General features: G+C 36.2%; 1 protein-coding gene across 1 annotated transcript; it reads left to right on the forward strand.

The window, feature by feature from the left end:
* The first annotated feature begins 4,773 nt into the window (after nucleotides 1-4,773).
* On the forward strand, nucleotides 4,774-12,196 carry zgc:101716 (uncharacterized protein LOC492784 homolog). The gene is made up of 7 exons (XM_033999567.3): nucleotides 4,774-4,994; nucleotides 6,484-6,545; nucleotides 7,096-7,191; nucleotides 8,281-8,424; nucleotides 8,904-9,394; nucleotides 10,456-10,588; nucleotides 11,731-12,196. Exons 1-7 carry the CDS (start codon nucleotides 4,844-4,846, stop codon nucleotides 11,902-11,904), a joined length of 1,251 nt encoding a protein of 416 aa, XP_033855458.2. The 5' UTR covers nucleotides 4,774-4,843; the 3' UTR covers nucleotides 11,905-12,196.
* The last annotated feature ends 409 nt before the right edge of the window (nucleotides 12,197-12,605 follow it).

Here is a 12,605-nt window from a genome sequence, read left to right on the forward strand (position 1 = left end):
GGAGTTTGAATAACTGCAGTATAAAGCAGACATATTGTCTTTCTGCCTATTTTAAATATATTCTTTGCAATTAAGTGTCTCTGACTCATAGATATGGTGACATTCACCAAAAAAGGTCATTTATGTGACATAAAATTGAACTTCCAGCACAAGATTTTACTCCCAGGGAATAAAATTGAACTTTCAGCACAAAATTGTACTTCCAACAGACACTTTCTAAGTGATGCACATGCCTGTTTTTGGATCCGGCTGCAGTTATTTAGATGTGACTGCCCCGTTTCAGTCGCCTGGTTGCAGCTACAGTGTCGTGAAAAAGTATTTACCCCGTCTGATTTTCTGCATTTTTGCATATTTTTTGACAATGTTATCAGATCTTCAACCAAAACCTAATATTAGATAAAAGGGACCCTGAGTGAACAAATAACCCAAAAATGTGATACATATTTCATTTATTTATTAAAGAAAGTTATGCAACACCCAATTCCCCTGTGTGAAAAAGTAATCGTCCCCTTAGACTCAATAACTGGTTACGCCACCTTTAGCAACAATAACTGTAACCAAATGCTTCCTGTAGTTATTGATTAGTCTCTCATACCGCCGTGGAGGATTTTTGGCCCACTCCTCCATGCAGAACTGCTTCAACTCGGTGACATTTGTGGGTTTTCGAGCATGAACTGTTTGTTTCAGGTCCTGCCACAACATCTCAATGAGGTTTAGGTCTGGACTTTGACTAGGCCATTCCAAAACTTTAAATTTCTTGTTCTTCAACCAATCTGATGTAGACTTCCTTATGTGTTTCGAATCATTGTCTTGCTGCATGACCCAGCTGCGCTTCAGCTTCAGCTCACGGACGGATGGCCTGACATTCTCCTGTAGAATTCTCTGATACAGAGCAGAATTCATGGTTCCTTCAATGATGGCAAGGTGTCCAGGTCCTGATGCAGCAAAGCATCCCCAAACCATGACACTACCACCACCATGCTTGACCGTTGGTATGAAGTTCTTACTGTGGATTGCAGTGTTTGGTTTTCGCCAGACATAACGGGGCCCATGTCGGCCAAAAAGTTACACTTTTGACTCATCTGTCCATAGAACATTGTTCCAGAACTCTTGAAGATCATCCTGGTGCTTTTTTGGCAAACTTAAGACGAGCATTCATGATGTTCTTAGTGAGCAATGGTTTCCACCTTGCTACTCTGCCATGAATCCCATTTTTGCCCAGTGTCTTTCTGATCGTGGAGAGAGGCCTGCAGATACCCTGGATGTTGTTCTAGGGTTCTTTGTGACTTCCTTGACGATTTTGGTAGGACGGCCACTCCTGGGAAGAGTCACTACTGTCCCAAACTTTCTCCATTTGGACAATATGGCTCTGACTGTGGTTCAGTGGAGCCCCAGAGCCTTAGAAATGGCTTTGTAACCCTTTCCAGACTGATAGGCATCAACAACTTTTTTTCTGGAGGTCTTCAGGAATGATGTGGCATGATGTGCCTCTAGAACCTGTGTGCTGATAACTTCACTCTGATGATAAGAGCCAAAGTTAGTCAGATTTATATTGGGCAGGGCTAGCCCAAATCAGGCCTGGTTGTTAACCAAAGTATTCAAACAGCTGACCCTAATTATACCTTTAATTGGGTTGAGTTAACTAGAGGGGGGGGGGGGGGGGGCAATAACTTTTTCACACCTGAAGATTGCATGTTTGATTACCTTGCACACCAAACAAATCAAAGCAGCACCAAAGTCTGGTGTCATTTTTTTTCTCTCAGACTCCCTCTATATACTACTACAACCCACAAAAAAATCTGACCAAATACATTGTGAAAAATGCAGAAAATCAGACGGGGCAAATGATTTTTCACGGCACTGTAGATCTCTGTAGAGTTGCTACCTCTTTGCACTAGTGGGCCACCGTATAGGACAGACCTGTGGATTTCTGTTGTTAATAGTGTTAGAATGTTAAAGAGAGACCCAGTTTGCAATATTAATAAAGCAAAAAAAAGGCTATTCTTTTTATAAATAATGAATATTTTATACTGATGTATTTGTTCAGTAGTTTGTATAAATTTTATACTTGTAACTTTGTTGTGTGGTTTGAAAGTAAACCTTATTACTAGCCACAGCCCACATGGTATAACTGATGACCAGTGGCAATTGATTGCCCTGTCCTTTTGTAACATTTCTACTAAAATCCTTGTTTTTTCCACTCCTCTACCATGACTCAAGCCCAACACATAGGTAAAAAGAAAAAAAATGATTTGGGTCACTGTGTATTCTCCTTCATACATCCAGCTATCTTCCTATATGGACGTTTTGTGACCTTGGTTACCAAAGGTACAGTAAAAGCCAGTTTTACACTTTCTGGCTGTTACAGATGGATGTGTGAGCTTTTAAAGTTTGGCATACATTTAATTAAGATGAAATTCAGAAATCTATAGACGGTGTTGGTCTGTCTTTATCCTTTCCTTGCTTTATCACAGAATTTTATTGCAACTAGGTAACATCTTAAAAGGGTGATTTTTTTCTGTTTTTGCAAACTGAGAATTATGCTACAATTCTAATTCAAATCTGCTAAAGAACATCTGGTTGCTCCTTGATGAATTACAAATTTACATGTTTTTGTAATGTGTTGCTGTAGCAGTTTTTAAGGATGGGCAGAGAGTACTTGAATCAAAGCAAGAATTTATATTTTCTCAGCTCCATTACATAAACCTATCAGATTTCCCAGTGACTGTATTAACACTGGGACCTGACTTTATATCCTTGTCAAGGGAAATCTGCTTTTTTTGTGACTGGTTATTAAAAAGTGGGAACACTGCACTCAGTGGCCTTGTGCATTAAAAAGCAGAAGGAGCAGCATTGTGAAAGTAAAGTAAAATAAATAAATTATGTTTTAAAAGCCGCAACTTTGATTTGAGTTGTTATACAGAACTTTTATACTGATGTGTTTGGACAAAACATACCTAATAAACGGGGGAAAAAAACAACAACTTGTGTTAAGAAAAATAACTTTAAAAAAAAGAAAACTACTAAAAATAATGTGTAAATGGTAATTATTTTGATATATGTGCACCACATTAAGATATGCCTAAAATATATTTATGTTTAAGGGTTTCTAGTTTACTTTTAATTCTAAAGATATTTTAAGTTGCTAAGCCTGGTAAATATTGTAATTGTTTTGCTTTACACACAATGGGCCTATTTACAGAAATGTAAGGAATGTTTTTAAGGACTTTTTTTTTTTGGTTTTTGGTTTTTTATTTTTTTAGGTTAAATAGTGCTTTTAAAATTGAGAATACAATTTTAACATTATCTAAAACTTTTGTGTGCAAAACTTGATTTAAAGAGCAACTTTGTACAAGTATGAAATGGTGGTTATCTTAACTAATATTTTTTTTTTGAATGAGAATCTATTGTTTTATTTTATTTTTTACAGGTTGAATAACCACCAAACAAAATATGGCAGGGTCACATGCATTCTTTTGGAGCATGTACTTTGTTAGGAAAGAAAATCAAATGTATTTTCCTGAATTTCTAGAGATGTTTTTTTTTAGAGCAGTTGAAAAATTGAATATTGTATTGTTAATTCTGCTGGATACATATCATTGTTGGTTGTATTTATTATTTGTTATTCATGAGCAGATGTCTGAAAAACATGCGGCTGGATTGCAGGGATATTTTAAGGGTATTAGATATGGTTATAGTTATAGGCATGTGTCTGTGCTTACATTAAAGTGGACCAGGTGAGTCCATCATGGACAGGTTTCCATCCTCCTTCCTCAATCATTTTATTTATTTATTTATTTTTCATTTATAAATTTTGAGTGACCAATTATTGTTTTTTTTATTTATTTTCCCCTTATTTGGAATGTCCAATTATGTTTATTGTCCACACCTTTGCGAGTCCCCATACAGCACAGACGATCTGAGGGCGTGACTGTCCTCCGATCATAAGACGAGCAACCCAGAGCAGAGGTGGGCGGGCTACCAATCCTGGAGAACAGAGATCAGCCCTGCTTTTTATTCACTGAATATAGTCGGTGTCTGGCCAGTATGGTTCACTGTTGCGTGATGAGAAGCAATCCCTGCCGGTTTCCCACCAGGGAGCGTCAGAGCCAATGCACAGCCCGGACGCGAACTGGCGCCGTCAAGCTTTATTACTCATCCTGCGCTCCCAGCGGCCTTCCTCAATCTTAATCATTTTTTAAAAGGGTACCTCTACCCAAAAATAACAAAGCTCTGTTTGTGCTCCACATATACAATAAATACTTCTTGCTGCACCGTTTTGGTCAACAAGTCGCGCGTTTAGAAATGTTTTCAATTTATTTGTCCACTTTTTGGCTCAAGTAACACTTCATGGCCCTGACATATTGAAGCCTTTCAGGCAGCGACGTGACGTCAAGTCGTTGATTTCCCTGATAGGCCAAAATTTGCCCCGCATGGGTTTATGGGATACAACGGTGAAAACACATAGTTGACGGAGTGTAAGCTTTCGGGTGTTTGACTAATAAACGTAAAAATAAGACGAAAAGGTTATTTTGTGTGACAAATGTTGTTGAAGCTGACACCCTGGGAACCGTCAAGAAGCTGCTTGATGAGATTCTGGGATCAATAAGCTACTAAAACCAAACGAGCAAGATGGGCCGAATGGCCTCCTCTCGTTTGTAAACTTTCTTATGTTCATAACGGGCGGTCATAACAAAAATAATATTTTAAAAAAAAATACTACATAATTTGAGAACGGGGTAAACACTGACAGCCTTTCCATTCGGTAGAAATTCTTTAGTGTGCGAGGACCACTTTGAACCTGAATGCTACGAAAGGAACATGCAGGCAGAGCTTCTGGGGTATGAATGCAACATTGCAAGACGAGGCTAACCTGACGCGATGTCAACAATATTTGCTCACAGCAAAGGTTTGGAATGAAAACCAGCAGACACAGGGGGTGCCCAGGACCGAGTTTGAGAACCCCTGGTTTAGCACAATGAAATCATCAAAAGGTAGGTCATTGTATATAACTCAATTGTATTCATTAACAATAAGGAATAAACTACATCAAAGTGGGCAAGTAAAATGACGAGACCGAAGGGCAATGTCACCAGAAGCCCGAGATAATACTAGTATTACATTCTTTTTATTGGCACACTTTGATGTACTTTATTTTTTTTATCAGTTGTAGCCGTTTACAAAAGCTTGACAAAGTATTACACTTATGAGTTATAGAAGAAAATTGTATTCTGCTTTCTCTTTCTTAACGTTTCCAGTTTGAAAATTGTTACAATACAGTTTTTCACTGTTTTCGTGTGTAGGCTCGCATGCTGTTTCTCTGTTCTCACTAGAAGTAATAATTTTCTCTCTGCTGCAATTTTACTCTGGTTGGAGTGATTAGTATTGCTCGTTAGTATCTGCTGTACTGAAACAAGTGGTTTTTGTAATTTTTTTTATCGATTACAATTACTGTATTTTTAGGTTGAAACTGCCTGTTTGTGTGTTTCCTCCTTTATCTTTCAGGCCGGTACCTCTCTCTTTCTCTTAGTTTCAGGATAATAAACCTTCTTACTAGGTAGCTGCTGCTGCTGGTACTGCTGGTACTACTACGATTACTACTACGACTAAGTAATAATAATAAATGTGTCTCGACCAGTTACAGTTCACAGTGCTTTGTTCTGTGTAGTGTAATGAATGACCCCTTCTGGCCGAATAGGCACATGTATGTGTGCATAAAGACTAGAAACTGTAGGTTGGGACTTCCATTATGTCAAACGTTTTCAGCCACACGTTTTCTACTGAAATGATTCAATGTTCACTACCACTATAGGTACCTTTTAAAAACCACAATTAAAACTGTGCCTCCATAATAAAAATGTAATCCCACTATGGACACATTGCATTAGGAAGGTGGTAACAATATATAATTAGTGGGGGTTATTTTCAGCTGTTCATTTTTGTCTTTGTATTACATACAGATAATAAAACGTTTTCTGTGTTTCTTTGGACATCAATGCATATTACAATGGTGGCAGTGATTTGGGATGTATACTGGTCTCTTTGTTGCATGCAATTAAAATTTGATTTTAAATCAATGTCATGGAATATGGGGGGTTCTTGGCCAATGTCACAGGTAATCTCCAGTTATGAAGTGATTTTAAACCAAGTACAAAAGGCACACTGAATGGTTGTCAGTACTATTGATGCATTGTTAATATTTTAAATATACAATATACCTGTTCATCCATTGGCTCAGTGTTGTATTGTATTGTTGTTTTCTACGAGTACCATATTAAACGGAAAATAAGAGATTCAAATTACATTATACAACCATTAAACAAGATAACTGTTTTACAAAATCCGGAGAGGAACGGAGTTTACGGGAACTCGGGGCAACCATAGCTTTTTGTTTGCCGGGGTTGTTACAGTGTAACACAGCTTCAGTGTCCACATTGAATATGGAGTTTTTGGGTTGTGAGTTTGATGATTCTGTTTTCACAGAAACTAGAGAAAGAACTTCAGTCAAACTGACATCATATAACGCAAAATTCTGCGAACCAGAGGCAAGTTTGTACAGAAATATTTGACTGATGAAAATAGATTACACAATGTAATTTTTCACATGAACAGATACCGGTACTAGTCACGTTTTTGCTTCTGCAGAGTAGCCAAAAAAAAAAAAAAATTAAAAAAATTGTGTGATATAATTTATAGCATAGGGATGATTCACTATTTGACCTGCATGAAAAAATAGTGCAGTGGTAAGCATTGTCGACTTAAAATACTATTAATAAATAAGTGTAAAAAATGCCAGGACTGCTGGCTGCGTATGTTTTGATTTTGTATTAATTTCTAGCACCAACACGTCACATTTCTTTAGTCTGGTAACTATTGTTACTTTTTTTAAAGGTGCATATAACTGTGATATCTGTTTTCTTTTTTTAAATAAATGTCGGATGTTTGTTTTTGTGCCCTTTGTTAAACCTGGCCAAAATCTGTGCCTTGCCCAGCATCCATGACCAGGTCATTTTTATTTTGCTTCTTTTCTTGCATAATTGCAGTGTAAAGTCAACAAAGTTATTGAATGTGAATTTTTGTTTTTAATCAATACAGTGGTTTTGTGAAGAAATAACGACAGAAGATGAACTTGAAAGGCAGAAAGCCTTTAAGTTTCGAGGGGATCTGGCGTACAGACGCCAGGACTTTCAGGTAATGACAATGATATATTCTCCACTGACACTAAATGGTGAAAGTGCTTGTCAACCAGAATAGCACACGTTGGATATGGAAAATATTCTCCCTGTTCTAGGTTTTCAGCATTGACTGATCTCTTTTTCTCCAGATCTATTTTTGAGGTCAAAGATCAGAATCTTTAAGGGGTAATGTTACCTATATATATATATATATATATATATATATATATATATTATATATATATATATATATATAATATATATATATAGGTAACATTACATTTTTGGAATCCAATAAAATGACACCTAAGTCTCCAGCATGAGTAAGGTTCATTTAAAGGTCAAGGGTTGTGCACAACCACATTTGACCCCTGAAACTCATCAGGCTGAAAAATATAACTTGTTTGTTTTTTGTGTGGAACAACTCCAAGCAGAGTTTGGTTTATATTAGAGGCGGTATGTCAATCACAGACAGTAAAACATTTTATTTCTATCTATCTATCTATATCTATCTATCTATCTATCTATATATATATATATATATATATATAATATATATATATATAAAATATCTGTAAGACAGTTCAAATACTACAACTTCCTACAGCAGTGGGGTTGGAGTATTCTGTGGCACCCCATGGCCCAATCTAATGACTGATTTATTTTTCTCCTTAGTAAATATGTTTTTTACCAAATAGATTTGTCAAAACCATTGTGGGCTATACAATGTTAATTATGTGTTTTACAAGTGCCACTTTGTAAAGCATATGGATGTTTTCATCTCCAGTGATGGCTGTAAATAGTCTCACGTTATTGTTTCAACTAGGGATCTAAAACCCTTTTTAAAACGAATTTTAAACAAAATTTTCTAGAGACGGATTAAGTCTCAGGGGCTGAAAGTCTTTTTATTGGGCAGAAATAGAAAGAAATGTATATTGAAAATGAAGATTGAGGACCTAGTTGAAACAAAAAACCGGGACTGTATGGTCACCAAGATTTGAAGTTGAGAAACAACTAATAAGAAATAAACCAAGATCTTGTTTCCACTGCTCTTGTATTTGCAATACTATGCATACAAATTGTATCTTTGTCTTTTTTATTTCAGAAAGCGCTGTGTGAATACTCAAGCTGCTTAATGCTGGTGCCGGAGGGTAACATTGCCATCAGGCGAGATGTACTAGAGGGGCTGGCTCGAAGCTTCTGTCAGGTGGGCAGTCATGGAGAAGCTATGCAGATAGCTGAGCAACTGGTATGTTTGTTTTATATATTTTATTTAGCCTTTTCTCTCAAAAGTACATATTAAATAATGAGGATGGGGCTTAATTCTTGATTTATTTATTTATGTATTTATTTATTTTATTGTATTTAATTTTATATACCATTAAAGCAGAAAATACTAATTTAGTTTATGCATACTGTATGTGAATATAACTGTAAAATATAACAATGTATCAAGCAGTTAAAAAGAAAAAAGAGGAATATTTTACATTTGTGTGTATAAAAAAACATACAGGAAATAGCTGCAAATGTGTTATGAGAGAATTGAGGTAAAGCTATATGATGCTAAAGACTAGTTTATACTTCAGTCTCCAATATAAACAACTTTTCTTTCGCAGTGGACATTTACATACTTAATACCTGTCAGTAGCTAAATCTGCCAACTAGTAGATTTGATCATAATCTGCAAATATTTTCGCTGCATCCTTATATATGCTTTCATTTTTATAGAGGAGTGAGGCAACCAACAGCAGTCACCTTACAGTTGTGTTAAACCTTGAAGTGACCATCTATCGGAGCACTGGAGACCTGAGAGAGGAGTTTTCTAGTTTACAACAGCTTGTATCTTTATACCCTTATAACCACTGGCACTGGAAGAAACTGGCAATGGCTTACATGAACCAGCTTCAGTCTCTGTCTTCCCCATCATCATTAAGGACTACAACAAATGAGCCCAAACCACATCAAGCACAAAATGGTGGGTCGGAGGAAATGGTTGATGCTAAGGTCACAGCGTGCCCGACAACATACAGAGAAAACGGAAAGTATGTGAAGCCTCAGTGTAGCAGGAAGGCTACAGAGGATCTGTTGTGCAAGTCAAACAGAATAAGTCCCATAGAAGGAAAAGCAAACACACAGGAACAAATCCCATGGAACTGTCAGGGTCATGAAGAGATGAAAGATATCTGGCTAAGGACATGCATATGTTTTGTAAGAGCAAGGTAATGTAATTTGCCTACGCACGTGTCATTGCATGTTTATTCGACCGGTGGTGGTTTGTAGACATGTACCCAGTTTGCCTCCTTATGGTGGTTTTGTTCATCTTTTTTCATAGAAACTTCATAGAAATTGTACATTACATGTTGGGTTGAGGAGGAATTGCATGTTGTTAACATGACGCATGTAGGACAGAACCAAAAGTGCACAATATTAGTAACAGCTGTAAAGCACAGTATGTCAACTTTGTTAATACATTTGCTACTTGAATGTCTACAAGCAATAAGGTTATATAGCTTTTTAATTTGTCAAAATCTAGAGTCGTGTATAAGCAGAAAATGTGTCCAATTTGCTAACATTATTTAGGACACAAGGACACACATATGATTAGCTGCAGAGTTTAAAGCTGCATTCCTTCTTGGTTCATGCATTTAAATGCATCAGTGCAACAGATTTTGATTCATTTTTAAGTTGGAACTGTATATACAGAAGGTATATAATCCTAACTCTTCCAGAATTTTACCAACTTCGATATTTGAAAAAAAATTGATATTTAGTCCGTCCAGCAGGCATGATACTGTAAACTTTTTTTTTTTTTTTCAAAAATCCTTTATACTTGTGTTTATTATTATTATATAGTTACTTGTGAATAACAGCTAAATAGTAATATTAAGTGTTGCATGTTTTAAATAACATATCAAAATCTTAAGTTATACCTGGTCCCCATTACTGTGAAAATTGTCTTTGACTTAGTCTCTTATAATTGGTTACTGCTTTAATTCTGTGATTTTGCCAATAAAGCTCCATTACAGATGGTTTCAATTAGAAATTAACCATTTCACTGCCACATTGTTTCAACCTCTGGACCTATCAATGATACAGGTCTTTTTTCACATCCATTTTACTTCATGTTCAAAAAAACATTCCATCTATATGATATTTTCCCTTGTTTATGCCCCCAGGGATATTTTATTTTTGTTCACTAAAACTGACATTCTTAGTTAATTTCTGATTTCATGTATTTTAATATGTTAGATTTGACTTGGGCCACATTTTTTGTTTTCAGGCTGCTGTTCTGCATGGTCAAGTTCCAGCAGTCCTCATTTGTCTCTGAAAGAAACAAAAGAGCCCAGGAGGAGATTGATAGGATACTCCACGACCTACAACTGAAGGAAGAGACACTTCACCTCATTACAGAGGTGAGGGGAAAAAAAACTTGCCAAAATGTGTTTCAATGTGGGTCCCTGCTGTACCATCAAGTGACCAGTGTAATATAGAAAACATAGTCTCAACTTTCTCTAACTAGAATTATCTTGTAATCGAGTTAAGAGAAGTACGGTACATTACAACAAACATTTTTAAAAATGTGGTTAATGTGTATTGTTTTAATAGCCGGATCTGTGTTTTATGGTGTGACTCATCGATACATGGAAGTTAACACATTTTAGACATTTGGGCACTCTTGGTAGCCCTATTACAGAGGGTGTCCATTTGTCATGTTATTAAATGATCATTTGCCTTTTCCTGTGTCAATTGAGTATCAGTAAGAGCATCATTTTGCTCATTTTTTGCTCATTTTCTGAAGGCCACAAACGCAGACCTATTTGGAAAGTTGCTTGGAATTGCAGAGTTCTTGCTCATAAGAGCCATTTTCATAAGCTTTTTTTTTCTTTGTCTGCTTACTGATTGATTACTATGCACACCTTGACAAATGTACTCTCAAAATCATGAAGCCCATGGAAACCCAGTGTTGATCATATAGAACCCTGGAATATACCAAAAGAGCCTTTTGAAAATTGCCACTTTACTGTCCAATGGTGTCCAGTGACATTTGTCACAACTGTTGGGCTCAAAGATGAGCTTTAATGTATTTCTTTTGTATCAATCAATATTGCCATGAAATATGCATGCAATTTTACATGCTGCTTTTCGTCTTGCTAATCGGTGTAATATCAGTCATATCAGAAGCAAGGCACTTCCTGGAATGCTATTTTTACACACACCTACTTGTACTAAAATATAAAATGTGTAAAGCCTGTGACTGACAGTTTTTATGGTCATGTTCCTTTTGGTTTCTGGATAACGACCAAATGCTTTGAGATATTGGTCACAACTGATTAAGTTTGTATCGTTCAATAAGAATGAACCTATTGTGGCAGATAATAAATCAGCATAGCTACTGCTACCAGACCGGTATTAACAAAGGTTTCAAGATTATTAAACTTTATTTAATCAATCAAAACATATTGAAGTGTTTCAAATTTGATACACAGATGAATTGTATGATTGTCTCAGTCAAGTTCCATCATGGGTGAAAAATAAGATATTTCATGTGTTTTAGGTGATGGGAGAAGACCTTGTTGTAGAAAAGTTAAAAGAGGAAAGTCAGGATGCTGAAAATTCCTCCTCGCTGGCCTGTCTACAGGTGCTGTCAGGCCCTATGTTTGAGGAGAAGTGGTTTGGCAAGATCCGAGAGACAGTCCTGTCTGGAGAAGGGACAGAATGCTGTCGGTAGATGATGATGCTGAAGAGAACGAATGTAGCTTTGTCAAATACTTCATGGAATAGAATGTCTGCCATTTTCAGAAATGTTTTGTACACTGATCATTAGAGGAGGTCGCATGATGTGTTTAACTAAAAGATCATGGGGGGGGGAACCCCTCATTTCTAAAATAGCAAAATTAGTTTGCAACAAATACAAAAAAAAGAGATGCAACATATGTCTTTTGTATGCTGACCTTTTTTAACCTGTAATTTTATGACCTTGTGCTGTTTTTTTTAAAAATTAAAACTGCCTTTTAGCTCTGGTCTTGGGCCTTTCTTTTTTAATTCAATTCAATTAACCCCATCCATATTTATATTGCCTACCCAGAGTCATGCTGTTTGTAGAAAACATTGTGTGAACTTTATGGAAAATAATGTATTGCCAACACAAATACAGTTTGCTAACATTTTATTTTCAGTGCTGCTCAAGCATCACATGCAATATTTGTGCTTGTTATTTTGTGAAAACTATGTTTACTGATCTTGTTGGAGAAGCAAAGCGTATAGTAGGAAGATATCCAGGCACATCAGATGAGGTTTGGTCTAAATTGGAGAACAGCTTTGTCATTATTTTTTATTTATTTATTTTTTAATTGAATGTTCATTTTGTTTGTACAATCATGGTGCTGCAATCCCTGGTGGTTAACCGAATCTCTGCATTTTAAAGTGGTA

The sequence above is a fragment of the Acipenser ruthenus genome, chromosome 4 (genome assembly GCF_902713425.1).
Source record: "Acipenser ruthenus chromosome 4, fAciRut3.2 maternal haplotype, whole genome shotgun sequence".
In the NCBI taxonomy this organism is placed as follows: Eukaryota; Metazoa; Chordata; class Actinopteri; order Acipenseriformes; family Acipenseridae; genus Acipenser; species Acipenser ruthenus.